This window comes from Haliotis asinina, chromosome 2, assembly GCF_037392515.1.
Source record: "Haliotis asinina isolate JCU_RB_2024 chromosome 2, JCU_Hal_asi_v2, whole genome shotgun sequence".
NCBI lineage: Eukaryota > Metazoa > Mollusca > Gastropoda > Lepetellida > Haliotidae > Haliotis > Haliotis asinina.
The window spans coordinates 69,019,328-69,039,740 of record NC_090281.1 but is presented as its reverse complement, the minus strand read 5'-3'; the positions used below and the strand labels follow the sequence as shown (position 1 = coordinate 69,039,740).

Sequence of the window (20,413 nt, the reverse complement as noted above, 5' to 3'; positions counted from 1 at the left end):
GCTGTGCGGATGTTCTTGAAACCTGTTGGCACAAAAAACTATTGACAAAGATATTGTTGAATGAAGAATGTGAGATAGGACAAAAACTTCCAAAAGAGAAAGGAATGAACTAGAATTAGACACTTAGGGGATGAGATTCTTTCTCGGTGTATTATTGGTTCATGTTCTTTGTGTTACGTGAGTTGATTCAGTTTTGTGTTCTAGGTACAACTTCTAAAGTGAGTGAGTGAGTGAGCTAGGTTTAAGCCTGAGGGGTGTGTGTGTGTGTGTGTGTGTGTGTGTGTGTGTGTGTGTGTGTGTGTGTGTGTGTGTCTGCAACGGTGCTTGCTTGCGTGCGTGCCTGTGTGTAGCCAGAGTTGAGTCGAGCTTTACATCACATCAGCATTGAGTCAAGTGAGTGAGGTGAGTCTGAGTTGTAAGTGTGTGTGTACGTTACACATGCGTTACTGTGTATAGGCAGGGTTGATTTGAGCTTTACATCACATCAGCATGAACCCAGCCATATATTTACAAGTCTCAATTCACACAAATTTGAAGAACAAAGTCCAAATGCCTGAAAGGATGTAGGGATGCACACTCGTGGATTCAAGCTGACCGATTGGCTTGTTATTTAACGCTTCATTCTGCTATATTCCAGTTAAATGCCAGCAATCTGAGAATAATGTAGTCATGACAAGATAATCCAATGATCAACAGCATGAGCACCGATGTTCGCAACAGGGATACAATGACATGAGGCTGACAACCTGATTCCATTAGTTGCCTTTAACAAGCATGGGTTACTGAAGACCAATTTTAACCCGTATCTTCAAGATCAGCTTTAAGTGGAATGAGAAGAAGTGCAAGATCCTTAAAATGCAACTGTAGTAAATCCTATAGAGACAGCATACATGTATCTAGAAGCATTACTGTTACTGCTCATTAACAATATCTCATGTGCATCAAACACACTGTACCCATGTGGAGAATAGAGCCTAGGTCCTTCACTTGACAAATGAGAGAGTAAATTGATGTGGTTTTACGCTGCTTTTGTTGCTTTTAGCAATATTCCAGCAATATCACATCGGAGATACCAGAAATGGGATTCACACACTTTACCCCTGTGGAGAACCAAACTCGGAGCCTTTGGCATGACGAGCAAACGCCTTAAATGCTATGCTGCCCCAACTCCCCTTCGATGTGATGAGCAAAGATTACAACCAATAGGCTGGCTACCCCAGTACCTCTACACGACTGGGAAATTGACACACTTTAAATAACTTAGCATTGAGCCGTGGCTTGAATAGCTATTTGGATGACAACCAAACACCACAGTGTCATTAACACATTTTACTTCCATAGTATCTTACATTAAAGAGTCTCTTGGAAGTTACATGTGTGGTATTAATATGGATTGATACGACAAAGCATGATATATGATATGATACATTTTCATGCGATATGACGTATTGTGATGTGACTATATTGTAATATTGTATACTATGTTCTTGTGTACTATGGTCCTGTGGCCTTCAGAAAAATAAAGATAGATGTCGGGTATTTTAGTCACATGAATATTTTAATGACTTTCATTTTGTGTATTTTTGTATAACATGACATGTCCAACCATGTCCAAAGTTCATCCCTCTACTTGCTTTCAAAATCATTGCACTAGATTGTTCTTTCAATACTAGTCTATACACATAACACATACCTTTGTCTACTCTGACAAAATGACTGGACATAATAAAAAGGGACGTGACACTTCTTCAGATTAGCAGAAGTAAGAAAATGAAACAGTAAATGTACACTGCATGGCTAGATCTGTATTAGGTTCGTTTACAGCTTCAAAAGACACAATCTTCCTGAATGCAGTCATCCAAGAGCTTTTAGTTATCAGACCTTCAGAATCAATATACAGGTCATTGAAGTACTTCATTAGTTCTACCGATGGCTCAAGGCTAGTACATACCTATTACATCCTCTGTGATGGGCGTATCACAAACATAGATGTGTGTTGTTTCTTTTCATTGTAATTTATGTAACAAATTCTTGCATTTATGTTTCAAATGGCTATAATTGTAACTAGCTTTTACATGTTTAATACTTCTATCATGAGCATCCATCTATATAGATTGGATACGATGACATGCGTCAACCAAATCAGCGAGCCTGACCACCCATTCCCTATAGTTGCCTCTGTGATGGGTTGCCGAAGCATTTGAAGTTTGGAAATATTAACGGATTAAATAGCTATACAGCCTAAGTCTCTAGCAAATCTACTTGAAAAACCTGGTTTTTAGCAGCCAATGCTTGTTGTAAGGGGTGATCAGGTGGTCACCCTTCTTGGCATGGGTGACACTTGTCATTGAATCCAAACTGTGTCGACTGATGCTCATGCTTTTGATCACAGGTTATCTGCTAAAGACTCAATTAATTAAAGACTGCCATCATATAGCTTTAATATTGCCGACTGTGGTGGTAAACAACAACCACACCTCAAGCAACTCTGAAAACAATGTCTACAAACACTGAACAAAAACTTTCCCCAGTAAACGTAACAGGACTCACTACTCTGAACTGTTGCTGACTTGCCACAGCATCAATATATTAACAAGCTGTGCGATATGTCTCCACAACAACAGAAGTACCTTGCTAAAAGAAGGCTGGGAGAATCAACCCAAAAAGTGTTAAAATCAATATTAATCAAATCAAATTTGACAGGTTTCAATGAATTAATATTCAGATTGCCATGAGGAATAAAAGTTTACAAATTTGAGGTCGAGAAAATAAAAGAGACACAAAATGAATTCACTCACAGAGACGTTATACTGTTTTTGAACGTTAAATATTTACAACCAATCAGACTCAACTCACAATCCCATGGTGCAAATGGCAATATCTGGAGAAGTCGATATTAACACCACGATTTGTCAAACATTCAGTGCCCATGACAGGCAAAACAAGATTATATCGTTTAAAGTGGGGAATTTGTCAAATTTCTGATTATCTCGAGCTGAAATGTATTTTAACCTTGCCTTCAAAGCAATGAACAGTAAAGTCTCATCCTAGCTATTCATGATATTGTAAAAGTAAAAGTATCCCTATAAACAACAACATTAGATGCGTTTTGTTAAATATTAGGAAACTTTAGATTTTAATTTTTGATTTGCAGCAGAATTTTGCAGTAGACTTGAGGCTGAACATCAGCTACTGAGCATTTTCCTATAACTTCTTAATACTGACTGATTGTTGTTTAATGTTGTCATTGATTATTTACAGATTCACTCACAGCTTCCATATAGTTGAAATATTGCTGAATGAGCCATATAGTTGAAACATTGCAGAGTGAGATGTAAAACTATCAGCCAACTAACTGTTGTCATACAAGAGAAATGGTACTGAGACGTAAAAGTATCAACCAGCCAACTGTTGCTATACAAGTGGAATGTTGCTGAATGAGACGTAAAACTATCAGCCAACTAACTGTTGTCATACAAGAGGAATATTGCTGAATACCAAGTTGCAAAGTACTCAGCTAAAGGCCAACAACTCAAAACACAGACTTGACTGTTTTGTCAACTAAACAGACATGGCAAAACCAAGTGTGAAACGGTGAGAATTCAGATAACAACATGTCAACAGTGTATTAAATAACTGTTGAGAACAACTGATAAATATTATGGTTTGATAAGGCCCAAACAACTTGTTGACAAATTATTGAGATTTTATTTACGAAGGTTGTAGGTACTGAGTTGAACAAGCAATTACCTGAGAATTCGGAGAGATAAGATCCAAAAAGCTGTATTTCAGTTAGAAAATGTACTCAGAGGGTTATTTGAAAATTGGAAAAAAACCATACCAACTGACACTTTTTGCACAGGTAATATCCATTCCAGTGAATCAGTGAAACTCATATCAATTCAAAGAAAACAAATGGGTACCAAGAAACTATATTTTTCATACCCTGAAAAATTGAAATTAATTTCTCATGCCATAGTTAGCATTATGAAGATTCAAAATGACGTAAATGAGACTAGTCAGTGAGTGAGTTTAGTTTTATATCACTACCAGAAATGAGTACATTGTACATTGGGGGACTGAACCCGGGTCTTCCGGATGACGAACAAAACATTTTAAACACTAGGCTACTCCGTTGGCCCACTTTTCAGAAGCAGAAAAACTAGTGGTTGATACAATGAGTGAAAAACACCATCAGGGAGTGCTTCCTCAGACATTTCAGTGAAATGAATATTTGTGGAATATCCTGAATAAGACCTGGGATTCATGATGGAGAGTGAGGCAGGCTTCAGGACATAGCAACTTCTAAACCTAATTCTTCATTGCGTGTGAAATGTAACCAATACAACGAGTTCACTATTTGCTGGAAACAGAATAACAAAACATTACTCACTTCTGACAAGATGAGACTTGGATATTATCTATGTAATGGATGCACAAAAATAATTAACTACTGTCAAATGTAGTACTTATCACAAAGATCCAATATTACATATAGTCACAAAAGCTAATAAAATCCCTAAATGACCTTGAGCGAGTGAGTGAGTGAGTTTAGGTTTATGCCACTTCTAGCAATATTCCAGCAACATAATGGTGTGGGCGGGGATGGGTGAGCGTGGGAGACCAGAAATGGGTTTCACATATTGTATCCAATTGTGGGGAATTGAACCTGGGTCCTCGGTGTGACAAGAGAACGCTCTAACCACTACCTTACCCCACTGCCCTAAATGACCTTGAGACCAAACTCGAGACTGGAAAGTAATCAGACAAAACTCACCAAGCGGTGCCAGGCCCACCAGCCAGTCGGACAACTCCTCTCTGTCTGTGGCAATCTGCAGGGCACCCCCAATGTTCCCCTTCCATATTTCCATCTGTATGGCGTAGTCCATGCTGTCATTGTTCAGATGGTACTCGCCTGCAAACACATCATCACTTTAATAAATAAACATAAACAACCCCAACATGCTCTTCACAAACAAATGTCATCAGTTGAAGACACGTCCTTTATATCTGGTGCAATATGTACATAGAGCTTCGCTACTTATAGCCCATTATCGGTTCATCACCATTGGAAACCTTCAGTTCATTACAAAAACAATGATCATGATGACACCAGTTCAAGGGAAGGTTGATCTGAACATTACCATCAAGAAATAGTTTACAGTCTGGAAGCAATGCCTCTGGAACACACACTACCCTCATTTTCAATTAAGTTGTCATGAGAACAAAAATAGATGAAATGTGATCATATATAGTTTCAGCATGAAATGTGCAATGGTTGAAGAGTTCTGATCTGGAATTAGGACAAACAGACAGACATGCTGATCTCTACAGAACATGGTTTTCAGGGTGCATGGATGATATTACCACAAACAACCTGAGTATGGCCAAGAATCTACCTATCAATCAAGACCATGAACACGAATTTTTCTGTACTCTCATTTATAATATACAAAGATGACACTGAAACCAGTCAAATGAACATGTCAATTCTCCTCCTCCTTGTGTGGAATTGTGGCATCTGGGTTATTGGCATCTTGCAATCATGCACCGGAATTGTGAACCACACATTCAAAGAGATAATTTACCTCTAGTTTTAACATTTTTAAAATAACAAATGTCTGCATTAGCAGTTACAAAGAAACAGACACAGAAGATGGACAGCACAGGGAAATATTACAATGCAATAGATGTATAGAAAGAAGACTAGCTGAATCGATTAGATTTATTTATATGCTGGTGCACGGTTTTTAAATGTAATTGTTTTTTTTATTTGTCAGATGTGCCATGCCATTTAAGGAACAGATAGTGTAATCACAGAATTGCAAGCAGATATATATTGAATAGCTTTAAAGATGATCTTTCTGTGTTGATTGTATAAAGAACACTTTGAGAAATAATTGTGAACATTTCTGCATGGGTTACCACAGAGATTCTGTTGCATCACTTACTGTATTTTCACAAGAGCAAGCCTCATTTATCAGGCTCCACCTAGAACACCAGTTGTGTCACAAGTGGAAGTGATCCTGCCAACTATCCCCACTAGTCACTTGAAACACATGAGATCTTGGACATAGACTCTTCATGTTATGTGCACAAGAACATGTTACATTCATTGTACACACATACATCTGTTGTACTCAATAAACATGTACAAAACACTGAATTTGTAAAAATGAGCATGTTCTTTGGAAAGAAAAGTACATTGATCAGCGTACATACATTTGGCATTCAAAGATAATTTAAGGATAGGATGCAAACGCCACTGATAGAAGAACTTAAATCTGTTAAACATTTTTGAATGTTAACAAATTTTTCATAGTCCTATTGGGTTCATTATTTAATGAAATAGTGAAGTAAGTTTACAGTTCGTCAATCCTTCCAGAACTGTTTAACATTTTGACAACATCGACCATAATCTCCAGCATGAAATTCCTCCTACTCAGAGTGATACATCATCCGTCCTTAAGAAATCGTCTTGGTAATAACCCAGGTCCATTAATCAGACAAGAGGAACAAGCCTCCTCTACACTTGGACAACCCAACCCATTCTCCTTAATCAGTCATCAGTGTAATGGTAAACTGGCTGTAGGAGAAACAGTAATGATTAACAGCCCTATATAATAGTCAATATATCTTTGTCAGTGTCCAGTATTTATCCATGGCTGTGGTTTGTCATCTGTAGATTATGAAAAGTGTTGTATCCGCAACAATGATGACTCGCATCCACCATCATATTCGGAGTGTCCTCGAAAACACAGAACAGCAGGGCAGACACTTACATACAATCCACTGATGTAATCTGTCATCTGTATGCTATAAAACGTGTGCTCTTGCTGTAGCAACACCTGAATGACAACTCACACTCAACAATCGTTCTTGTGCTCACAAACAGTCAAATGGAAATCCAGACATATTTCAAGGCTTTTTTCCAGAATTAGGTCTACTTGTATTTTGTTGTTGAAAATTAACCATCAGTTAATGAAGAGAGACTTGATGATGCGCTGGAAATCATTACAGACAATAATTTATACAAAATTACTTCACAAGCAAACAAATATTCAATTGAATAATCCTAAAACATTGTGTGCTTTCAGAAAACATAATTCAGCAAGGAAAATATGTTTAAAGAGCAAATAAACTCACACTTTTTGTACTCTTTTAACCATTACATATGAAAGACTTATGATTAGTCTTAGTGGAAAACCAATTTTTTTCTTTAAAAAACCCTGTCTGGTTAAATGATGCCAAGTGATTAAAAGTTGCCCAAAAGTCGCCTTTCACTCTCATTCGCCAATGAAACCAGACAGGTTATGTAACTGTTACCAGGGCACTGCAGTGACATGAGAGGAAAGATTTTCAGTTAGTTGTATATAAAATGCGTAACAAGCTCCTTTTTTGGCTAATTTCTTAAGGTCAACAAAGACATGAAGAATTGTCAGGTTGCTGTTAAATGGTGTCAGGCAATAGTGTCATCATGCACAGATTTCCATGGAACCCCTCAGTTTGTGCTAAATATGTTCCTTGTGAGTGCAAAGTGAGCGTTGTGGGAGCCAGTATGTATTAAATTGGGTGGTTGGACACCTACCTCGCTTCCAAGATAGAAGATGCTATTTAGATTTGTTTTAATCAAGTTAAAAAAATCAAAACTACTTACTAGTAAATGATTGATAATCAAAAGGATTTGGCATCACAAAACTTGTAACATAAGGATTTTTTCCTCGAAAGTGATCAAGATTTTGGTCGAAGTGACAATGATACTGTAAGTAGTATTATACTGACACCCACCTTGCTTCCATGAGTGAAAGTGTTAGGTTAAAAGCAATGTCATGCAAAATGCTATTGTCTATCTGTCAAATATATATTCACTAACAGGAGAAAGTAGTTTAGACTTTGCAAGTCGGTGAGAACAATCGTCAGACTTTTTGAAAACTGTGGCATCATGGTCTAAAGTCAGTCTGAGAATAAATTAGGTTATACAGAGATTGGGAAAGAAAACTTTGACAGTGGGCCATTTTCAGGATTGTTAGCCTCTCTCTGAATTTTGAATGGGCCAGTGCCCTTGTATCAATAGTAAACTGAAAAAGGTTAATCGGGCACTTCTTGTTCTTATCTGCAAAATGGTCCATGGCCCTTATTTTTTCCAATCCCTGATTATGGTTTGTTTTGATCAAGCTAAAAGACCAAAACTACTTCCTACTCCTAGTTAATCATTGTTTTTGGAATCATGACCAAAAAGATTTTGCACGACACTGCATGTAACAGAACGATTTATAACCATTATGACAACAAGTGATTTTGATATTGTCTATGAAAACAAGTATCTCGGGAAATAAGCAAAGCAGGTGACAAAATTAAATGGCAAGAAATCATGAAACCATATAAAGCTTTCATTTTTCAAAACATTTGTCATGATTGCAGGTTTAGATGAACCTATAAACAAGATAATCTACCCCCTGAAATGTACATGAATATTACAACAACCCACACAGGTATACCTCATATTATGTCACGGAGGAGTGATTGGTTGAAATTTTGTTGGCAGGAGAGGATTGTGCACTGTTGTCAAAAAGGTAGATTTAAGGTAATTAAATGTCAAAATTCAGTAGTTTTAATGATGGGGTTTCACTTATAATGATGTCAATAAAAGATTTATGTATCTGTACCCCCCTTAAAGTATATGTGATCTTTCAGCTCAATATAATGCCAAGACTGATTAGACAGTTATTTTTCCATAATTTCCGTATCAAGTGTGTCATCAGAAAATGTTGACTGATCCAGACCTAATAAAGGAGTGTACATGAACATCGAATGCCGAAAGAAGCGCCTTGTGAAGCCATAGGGTCATAAACACTTTTCAAAATGATGAAAATAATATCTGTGGAATCAAATCTGAGCACAAATCACTGTGTAAGAGCCACCACAGTGAACCTTCTGTCGCATACAGACGAAGAGGCATGTGAAATCATAATGATGAGAGGACATAAAAATCAAGTCTGTAAATTCGTACTACATACTTAGATCCCTCATCACAACAAATGCACCTCTATTCTTCAAGTCTGCATGGCGCCAAGAATCAGATGGTACAAGTCACACTTCCAGGTTATCCTTGCACCGTCAGAAGTTCTCTTGTTACACCTGTTCAAATTTCCAATTGCAACATCACGGTAAACGATTACTTCTGAAACTAGGTCAAGGTGATGAAGTCAGTGCCTTTATTCGAGTGTGCAATGGTTTATGTATGAAGGGCAAACCGTAAACCAATTTTTTTTTTGAGGGGGGGTAAATTAAGTTAATGATGGGACATTAGTAGAGCGAATAAACAATGTCACTACTGAACCAAATGTGAGTTATTGAGAGTTTAACCAACCATCACCCCATTTCAGGCGATACGAGCTGAGACTGGAACGCGAGACTGCATCACATACTGAAGTTAACAAAAGAAGGAGTTCCAGGTATTGTTCATACAATTATTGTGGTAGAATGGAGATATGCTCACTGTCTACAGAACACACAGCTTGTTCTAAATTCAGAGCTATTATTATTCTGTTATACTACCTTTAATTTTAAAATAATGTACAGGTATCTCATAATTATAAGTCAAGTCTATAGTGAGTGTGAAATCCAGGTGTGCACAGAGGTTCTGTTTTTATATATTATACTAAGCAATGATTACACAATGCTATTTAGAAAGCGGTCAAATGAAACATGTGTTATATTAGGGGTTACACTTTCACAGAAAAGTACAAATTATCATATTTTTGTAAGTTGGGTCACATCTGGGATTCATACCTTCAGAGTCAGGTGTCTAATTGCCAGCACACAAAGTCGCCTAAAACGCCTATCAAAAATAAAGTGAGAGAAATTGGACTTTACTAAGAAAGTGTAATCCCAAATATTACATATGTTCCATTTGACCACTTTCTAAATAGCACTGTGCAATCATCAAAGCCTTTGGTCATGGGAACCATGCCAATTTACACTTGTCAGAGGGGTACAAAAAGCCCACAACCTAGACTATCAGTTGTCTGACTTTCACTTTTGAGGAAGGTGCGGTGGCTGAGCGGGTTAGGCGGTTGACTTTGTGTGCTGGTGATTAGGTGCCTGACTCTGATGGTGTGGGTACGAATCCCGTACTGGGACTCAACTGAAAAAAGCATGAGAATTTGTACTTTACTAAGAAAGTGTAATCCCAAAAATTATATACTAAGCAAGTCTACATAAACAAATGACAATGATTTCAATGGAAAAGAAGCCCTAAGTTACTCATAAGAGTCAACAGTTTCCAGGGTGCCAGTTTTTCATTCTGGATGTAGCATACTATTCACAACTTGTACATTGATGCTACTGACCTCTCATCATAGAAGCACAAGCGATAGGTGTGGTCTCACCTTAGGTAAGTTAGTATGTCCAAAACTGCCCAAGTTCAACTAGCAGAAAATGGGTACCCTGTGGGATAAGTCATGTGACTATCAACCCTCTAGCACCTTACATGCAGCTTGGGTTATCTAGGATAATATTGATCAGATTGTCGGCCTTTTGCATAATCACAGTGGATGGTAACTAGAGCGTAGTTAATGCACTTATTGTTATTTTAGTGTACTTGGTGACATCTCCACCCAACCAGGGTATAACGTGCTAACTGATACTGCTTTAAGTAAAGGTTATCACATTACAGCATGTCACTTGTTTATGTGGGTGCAGATGTGTCTGTCTGTAGAAAAACTGATTACATAGTTTAAAGCCAAGGTATTACCTTAATCCTGTAAAGCTGTATCAAAATAGTATGTCCTATATATATGCCAAAATACTTTTATCTTCTTGTCTTGATCGGTCCTCAAACATAGAATATCAGGAAAATCTGTAAAGTTAATCCTGTTGTCACACAACCTGGTAACAACAAGAGTTCATGTATGGCGGCAGCAGATTAGCCAACCTTTGAGGACTACAAAAAGTATTCTGTAGACAGAGGTCTGCTTATCTAAAGGTTACACTTCCATCAAACTTCTTTCTCCAGGGGTACAATAACGACATATCGGTTCCTGTGAATGAACAAGAGGAAATCACTTAATCAGTGAAGATGCCAAACTTGTCTAGTCATAATGATTTACCTTTTCAGTACAAATCAATTTTTCTCTAGGCGTTGTGGAGGCATTAAGATTAACGTGTGCTTTGTCTTGTACACAGAAATGTCAATCAACTGAGCATATGTTTATCCCCTTCTAATAGGTACTAAGTTACAATATACCCAATACTATAATATAAATTTCAATGCAGTAAAAGAAGCAACAGGACCTATTATTTCATCAAGAGAAAGATGTCAGCATTGCGATACTTTAATTTCAGGTTTTGCCGTACATATTTTGAATATGTATGTTTGATCTTCTTCGATGGACTTTTTAGAAGTTAAGGCGACAAAGAATGGTGATAATTTCATGGATATACAACTTCTTATTCTGTGGAAGGTGATATTTCGACAGATTAATGTGATAACAAAGGCATTAGAAATGTCTTTGTTGAAATGTCGCCTTTCACTGAAGAAAAAAGTTGTATGTCCATAAAAGGAGCATTATTCTTCTCTTCTCATATTTTATTCATTTTATATAAAATTGATATGTTTACATTAGTTGGGGCAAATTTGTGTCCCTCAATCTGCTGTTCACCTTGTCAGACAGAATCTATGTTACCTAATTTGTAAGTTGTAAACAAATACTGTATTCTATAGGGTAATTACTCAGGCAAGTCACATTAGTGTATGTGGATGTTAAATGTGAGTGAGTGAGTGAGTAAGTGAGCGAGCAAGTGATGGGCAAACACTGCTATTACCACAGTACACAATACCTGAATTATATTTTTTATAAGTATCCAACAAACTGTTGACAATAGTCTTATAAACATAAAAAAAACAAACATTCAAATTACGAGCTCAAACCATGTTGTGTTGTATCAAAAATTATAAACATATAAATTCAAGAAGAAAAATTATCAAAAATGCAAATGACATTTGTTGTCCATCCAACTAATAGAAGAATTACATGTAATAAACAAACTTCACAATGGATGAATTATGTGAGAAAGAAACAAACCGCAAACTCACTGAAATGGCCTACAACCTACCACTGACAAAATAAAAACATAGTCAACTATGAGGCAAACTTACTGTAACATCCACAGTCTGTCTTTGACAGGTATCCAAGGTATCCCTGGATATATATCTGACATATTCTGCAGTGTCCAACTGACATGCATAGCTTACCGGTTCCTCTTCCTCACCCAAAGACTGCCCACCTGACAGTTGAACTGACCCACAGTCACAAACAAGATCTAATCACTGCCTCTGTCTTGTCAACAAATCAATGACTGACAGAAGCTGGAGATCAACATGGTCTTCAGACTCAATGAGATGAGCAGCAGACACACACACCCTGTCCATCACAAGCTGCATCAACCAACAAATCAGTGTTGTTTCCTCCTCTAGGTTGACTGTAGAGAGTGTTTGCTATATGGATTGGACCCACAGTGTTTAAGGTCATATTCATGCTGTAAACGCTATTCTTAGTCTATTGAGTTCACTGGCCTGATCTGTGACGCTTGCTATGAATGAAGGAATTATTCTTCAATGCTATTATTTATTGAGAGACAGAATGTAACATGAGATAAGATTCTTTTCAGGCAAAAATGATAGGCTTTCATCAGGGAGTAATACTGTTTTGAGAATTATTATTGTGAAGACCATATACGTCAACTATCTATTGATATATAACTCAAACACTGCCATGGATATTGAGAATGTCCAGGTGTTGAGAGACTGGGACTCACTGCATATAGCTGTCGTCATACAAGCAGTATTCATATTGCCGCAGAATAGATGCATTTACTTCACGTCTATACCGTGAGGAACTTTGAAGACACATTTCAGTTGGTGACCTGTAAGTTTAGTAATTATTTACTCCAACTGCTAATATCCTAGTAATATGACAATGGTTGATCTGTCAAGGACATAACTGATTTATGAGAGTTATGCACTAATCTGTAAGATCCTTATTGGTTCAATGCCTAGAATGAATGATCTGACTGGTTCAAAACAGCTTCAGTTCATTCCTTCCCAAAGGGTGTGGCTAGATCGGTAAGCCTGTTTTTATAGTTTAGCTCAAAAACAGACTGATGAATTGCAATCTAATTTCAAAACTAATAAATATAACATATACCATGAAATGGTGATCATAATCACAATATCTTACCAACTCGGTGAGGTTTCTGCAGGCTTTTATAAATAAAAACGTGTTTAACAATCTATCATTAAAATATTGACACAGTTCACTATTTGTTTCGAGGGAGGAGTGCAGAGAAAGTGAGAGCCAGGGGTACCAGAAAGGATGGAGACGAAGCAGCACAAGTTAATGAACAAATAACTCTGTAGGCACTTGTGCACATGCTTCTCAAACACCTCACTGTCCCTTTCTCTGCACTTCTCTCTGGTAACAAACAGTGAACTGTGTCAATATTTTGATGATAGTTTGTTTAACAACTTATTTATTTTTAGGTAAAACATTCTGCAAAAACCTCACAAATTTTACCCATGTGGGGAAGCAAACCCAGATCTTCAGCATGAACACCCAAACCTGCAAGCTACCCAACCACCACTCACAAGCAAGAGGTTACCTGATTCAAATACACTTCACGTAAACATGTTTTCAGAAGCAGCGTGGAACACATCAGACTAGCATGTCATGTGTAGGATGTGATAAGGATCTCACCTTTAGATAAAGACAACTATATTTGTCCCACTGCACTGAATATGTCACTTCACAAGATATCTTTTCAGATAACCCAAATATCAACAGCCTTGATGACCTGATAGTGAGGAATGAAGGTGACTATCCTTTCATCTTGAACACCAGTTAATGTTACTTGACCTACTGGTGGAGTTTCATAACTGACTTATAATCCAAGCTTAATCCACAAGCAACATGTCCAGAAGATTTGTATTTGAGCCGCCCCTTACAGAGTCTGCAGTACATGCTGAGTTGAGAGTGGGATGAGGCATAGTAGTTGGTAATCTTTACAGTAATATCACAGTCAGCAATAGTACAGCAATATCAGGGACAGCAATATAACATCTGGTAATATTAGATTCAGCAATATTATACAACAGCAGTATCACATCCAGCAATATTACATCACAGCAGTATCACATCCAGCATTATCTTATCTCACACATAAATGTCGCTTTGTGATTGGCGCTATTCTGTTATTTTCAATATACCCGCTTACAGGAGATGTATCATTTTCAATGTACACCGCTGGGAATTCCGAACTCTTCTGGTTACCGATGTTTTGCGATTGAAAATGGATGGAAGGGAGATAACTCTAAATCTGTTTACCTTTTGTGTCGCATTCAACAGAAGTGCTTCAAACAGTTCAAAATTAAAATTCAGGTGTTTGTTAAAATAAATACGCTGTTCACTTGTCCCTCAGGGTCCATGGGCTCATGCACCCTTGAGATTTGTTTATGTTCCCCGAGCGACCAGTGAACAAGTTATATTACATCATAGCAGCAGTATCACATCCAGCACTATTACAGCAGTATCACATCCAGCACTATTACAGCAGTATCACATCCAGCACTATTACAGCAGTATCACATCCAGCACTATTACAGCAGTATCACATCCAGCACTATTACAGCAGTATCACATCCAGCACTATTACAGCAGTATCACATCCAGCACTATTACAGCAGTATCACATCCAGCACTATTACAGCAGTATCACATCCAGCACTATTACAGCAATATCACATCCAGCACTATTACAGCAGTATCACATCCAGCACTATTACAGCAATATCACATCCAGCACTATTACAGCAATATCACATCCAGCACTATTACAGCAGTATCACATCCAGCACTATTAATTACAGCAGTATCACATCCAGCACTATTACAGCAGTATCACATCCAGCACTATTACAGCAATATCACATCCAGCACTATTACAGCAGTATCACATCCAGCACTATTACAGCAGTATCACATCCAGCACTATTACAGCAGTATCACATCCAGCACTATTACAGCAGTATCACATCCAGCACTATTACAGCAGTATCACATCCAGCACTATTACAGCAATATCACATCCAGCACTATTACAGCAGTATCACATCCAGCACTACTACAGCAATATCACATCCAGCACTACTACAGCAATATCACATCCAGCACTATTACAGCAGTATCACATCCAGCACTATTACAGCAATATCACATCCAGCACTATTACAGCAGTATCACATCCAGCACTATTACAGAAATATCACATCCAGCACTATTACAGCAGTATCACATCCAGCACTATTACAGCAGTATCACATCCAGCACTATTACAGCAGTATCACATCCAGCACTATTACAGCAGTATCACATCCAGCACTATTACAGCAGTATCACATCCAGCACTATTACAGCAGTATCACATCCAGCACTATTACAGCAATATCACATCCAGCACTATTACAGCAATATCACATCCAGCACTATTACAGCAGTATCACATCCAGCACTATTACAGAAATATCACATCCAGCACTATTACAGCAGTATCACATCCAGCACTATTACAGAAATATCACATCCAGCACTATTACAGCAGTATCACATCCAGCACTATTACAGCAGTATCACATCCAGCACTATTACAGCAGTATCACATCCAGCACTATTACAGCAGTATCACATCCAGCACTATTACAGCAATATCACATCCAGCACTATTACAGCAATATCACAGTCTGCAATATTACAGCAGTATCACATCCAGCACTATTACAGCAATATCACAGTCTGCAATATTACAGAAATATCACATCCAGCACTATTACAGCAGTATCACATCCAGCACTATTACAGCAATATCACATCCAGCACTATTACAGCAATATCACATCCAGCACTATTACAGCAATATCACATCCAGCACTATTACAGCAATATCACATCCAGCACTATTACAGCAGTATCACATCCAGCACTATTACAGAAATATCACATCCAGCACTATTACAGCAGTATCACATCCAGCACTATTACAGCAGTATCACATCCAGCACTATTACAGCAGTATCACATCCAGCACTATTACAGCAGTATCACATCCAGCACTATTACAGCAATATCACATCCAGCACTATTACAGCAATATCACAGTCTGCAATATTACAGCAGTATCACATCCAGCACTATTACAGCAATATCACAGTCTGCAATATTACAGAAATATCACAGCAAGCAGCATTACAGCAATGTCACTGTGAGTCAAGACACGATAGTATTACAAAGCAATACTTAAACAGAAATACACATGTTTTACTATGATATATTTAACTAAGTCATCACTAGTCTTTACTAGTGATCTACTCAGAAATTGATGAAATTGCATTTGTAAATTTCACATTCAATTTAAAATGACACAACTAGTTATTTCAAAGTGATGACTGTTATAGATAAACAAAAACTTCCCAGAGACTTCAAGAAATATTGAATACGAAAGTGAAGTGAATGAAGTGATTTTTTTAAGAATTAAACATGTGTTGAGGCCCTGACAACGCCCTAGATGTGTTCCATTGTCAAGTATTTTAAACTCTGTTACGGTGGTTCAAATATCGTTTGTCTTTGTCTTTTGGCCACCATGACCAAGTATTTCAGTTAATCAGAACACCACTATTAATTAGACTTCCACAAATTATTCATCCCATGTCAACTTACACAACCTCTTCAAACCTGTGGTAGTCCACAGCAACGTCTTTAACTGGAAAGACCAACTACAATGATAAAACTGAAAAGACTAAAAATGCACAGCTATGTCAAAATGCCTCAACACCTAAACATAACCATTCAAACTGAGAATTCCATTAAAAATAGCCATTTTGATATCATCAATACCATTTATTTCTGCGAAACCTGAAACCTCCACGACCTTCAACATTTGTGAAAGCTCATTTTGGTTGTGAAAAACAATATAATGACACGGCATGGAATAACTGGTATGAAATAACACATGGTTAGCTGAAGGAGTGTCGTGGAGTTACCATGGTGGCATCTTACTACATGATAAATACTGATCCATCTCAACACTGCTGGGGGGCATCTCAACAGTTTCCTGTAGAAATGGTTGGTTGGCTGTCTTCAGCTGTATTCGTCAATGTTGCAGCTGTAACATGATTGTAGGTCAGTATGTCATTGAATATGGACTTGACAGTCATGAGAATCAAACCTGGACTCTTGGTGAGAGAAATGAACACTGTAACCACTCTATTCTGCCATCAATACTGGAGGTACAAAATGTCTTCCCCACCTTGAATATGTTATCTCCCATCCTAAGTTAGTCATCCCCCACTATCAGTAAGTAATCCCCCACCTTGAGTAATGTCTTCACCCATCTTGAGTAACAACATCCCCTACATTGAGTAACATCCCATACCTTGAGTCAACCGTCCCCTACCTTGAGTCAACCATCCCCTACCTTGAGTCAGCCATCCCCTACCTTGAGTCAGCCATCCCCTACCTTGAGTCAGCCATCCCCTACCTTGAGTCAACCGCCCCCTACCTTGAGTCAACCGTCCCCTACCTTGAGTCAGCCGTCCCCTACCTTGAGTCAACCATCCCCTACTGTGAGTAACATCACCCCCAGCCTGTGTCAACCATCAGTAACCCATTATTCAGTAAATCAGACCATAATTTCAGCAAACCCCTTTTCTTCAGTAAACCATATCCATCTGCAAACTGGCCAAAAAAGCTATCTGTTATCTGATCTCTACCACCTGATCCTCCTTGACTGAATTATGCACGCCCAGCAGGAATGGAATTGGAAGACAGACTAGCTTTAAATAATTGTTTGCAAATAACAGTCAAAACAATTTGTACTCTCTATGCTTAAATAATCATTACTACACTGAACTGCTAATTATAAACCAGTTTCACACCAAATTACCTCCTACCAACAGGGACCTGTTCATTACAACACTTACGGTCCTGAAATTGCTTTGTCGAATCGGCCTTGTTCAAGAAAGCAATCTTCATCCCTACATGATGAGAACTGAGGCAAGAAGATCATTGTGGGGAAGATGCCTCGCACACCTTGTTGACTGTCACAAGTCAAACTCAAGGCAGACATTAGACTGGCTTTGGCATCTCTGGTCATACAAAAGTTCTTTCCTGTGATTTGGTTTGTTCTTAACACCACAATATTCCAGCTATATGGTTGTAGTCTGTAAATAATTGAGCCTCGACTAGATAGTCCAGTGATCAACAGTACGAGCATCAATCTCTGCAGCTGGTATACGATGATATGTGTCAGAAAGGCAAGCAAGCCTGACCAGCGGACCCTGTTAGGTGTCTCTTACGACAAGCACCTTATGGTTTCTGAAGACCAATACATACCTGATCTTCATGGGTCTTGTGAACAAATGAGAGGATGGTAACACCAATGATCCACTACGTCCTGTACTCATTGTGAAAGTATACTTCTAATCCAAACAACATGCTGGAGTGACCATTTTTACTGTTCTGTGATGCTCTTGGGATCAACAGTTTTCCTATGAATAATTCAGCTTTTTCTTTAAATCTGTCATCCATGAATTGATATGGAACGAGTGAGTATATGTTTACATGTTTTTAGCAATATTACAGCAGTATATTGGACACCAGAAATGGGCTTCACATGCTGTTCCCATGTAAGAATTCCTGGGACTTCAGTATGACAAGCAAATCACTGATATACCACTGACATAAGAGGAGATGGAGAGTCCCCCACGTGTCCCCCCCACTCCTCCTGGATCAGAATTTTTGCTTTGTTCATTAGTTTCTTGTTTAATGCTGCACTCAGCAACAGTCCAACTATGCGGTAAGGGTCTGTAAATGATCTAGTATGTACAAGACAATCAATCAGTGTAAATATTTTGTTACATAAAAACTTGTGACCTTCTTTAACTGACATTCTCTCGCATGTTTATTTACTCAATGCCGACTTCTAAATTTAACTTGCATTTGATAAGCTATATATTTGAAACTGCTTGTTTTTTGTACAAGTTTTTTAAGTTTCAGTGATAACTGCAAACATCTTCACACAGTCAGATGTACCTGTGAAAAGGTTGCTTGTTCATAAAAGAGGCCACTGTTGGTTCCAGTTTGTATGTTTTGTCATTTCAGCTGTTTAGTTAGACAGGAGTCTGGTCATGCTTTTCATTCTCGTATAAGGACTACCTACATTTGGGTTAATGGGTAGTGGGGTAGTTAAGAGGTTAAAGTACTGGCTTGTCATGTTCAATTCCCCACGCAGACACTATGTGCAAACCCATTTCTGGTGTTTCCTGCTGTTATATTGCAGATACAGTCAAAAGCAGTGTAAAACTAAAGTCAACTGAACTCACTCATTTTGGTTACAGTATCACGAAATCTCCAGGGTGGTTTGGAATAACGTCCCGAATCTGAACTTAATTTGATCAGAGGCAAAAAAAAGAGAAAGCTTCTTAAAACTTACTAACTTCAAAGCAGAGACAATAATCCTCAGGAAACATTCTTCCTTGATCATCATTTAGTTGCATATGACAGAATAGTTGACATATTCCTAACTCCTTAGCCCAGGCTGCCAAATTACTGACAAATCAGTGTATCTGCTACTCAAAGACATTTTGAAGAAGTCTATAGACTTTGCAATCACTTACCTGAGAATAAAGTATTGATATTACAATACACATAAAACAACCGATATGTTTTAACATCAAATCAAACCTTTGTCCTCTAAAACATCAAATATTTGATGGAACAAAATATGAATAAACTTGCAAATTAAAACCATTGATTATCACATAAATCACATCCAAACTGATTTCTGAATGATTTTTACATGCATGGGAGAATTAAGAGAAGGCTACAGCTCTTGATATGAACCCTGAAGAAAGTGGAGTCACATTGTTGACAATCTCCCTGAGGTTTTGCTTCTCTGTCATGGAAATCGCAGACTAATGACCTTGACACATGGCGGTCCCTCATCATGAGTCTGTAACGTGAGTCTGTAACATGCACTGATGATTACAACATTAAGGAACCCTCACAATACATTGTAACCATACTGTCCCCAGGGTAACGACAAGTCTTTCCACATTACTGCAATTTATCACATGTCATGATTTGCATTGTAGATGCAGACCCGCTAGAGCCTCTTCAGCATCACGTGGCTTCAGTGTCCAGCAGACATGTGAGCTTGGACATATCCTGGTGCCAGCAGAAATGAGGATGCTGAGGAAACCATACACAAGCCACAAGAGAAAGATTCTGTAATTCTGTCTGAATATTTTCCTCTAATTGGAGACACTGGAGACACTGTTGAGATATTGTCTCATGCCAGACTG

The 20,413-nt window shown here is 38.0% G+C and overlaps 1 protein-coding gene across 1 annotated transcript in view; it reads right to left on the bottom strand.

The window, feature by feature from the left end:
- LOC137274208 (gem-associated protein 5-like) overlaps nt 1-20,413 on the bottom strand; it is a 183,713-nt gene that overhangs the window by 25,747 nt on the left and 137,553 nt on the right. Inside the window, exon 19 of the mRNA XM_067807265.1 lies at nt 4,778-4,915. Within this exon, the coding sequence (XP_067663366.1) occupies nt 4,778-4,915 (138 nt within the window). The remainder of the gene's footprint in view (nt 1-4,777; nt 4,916-20,413) is intronic.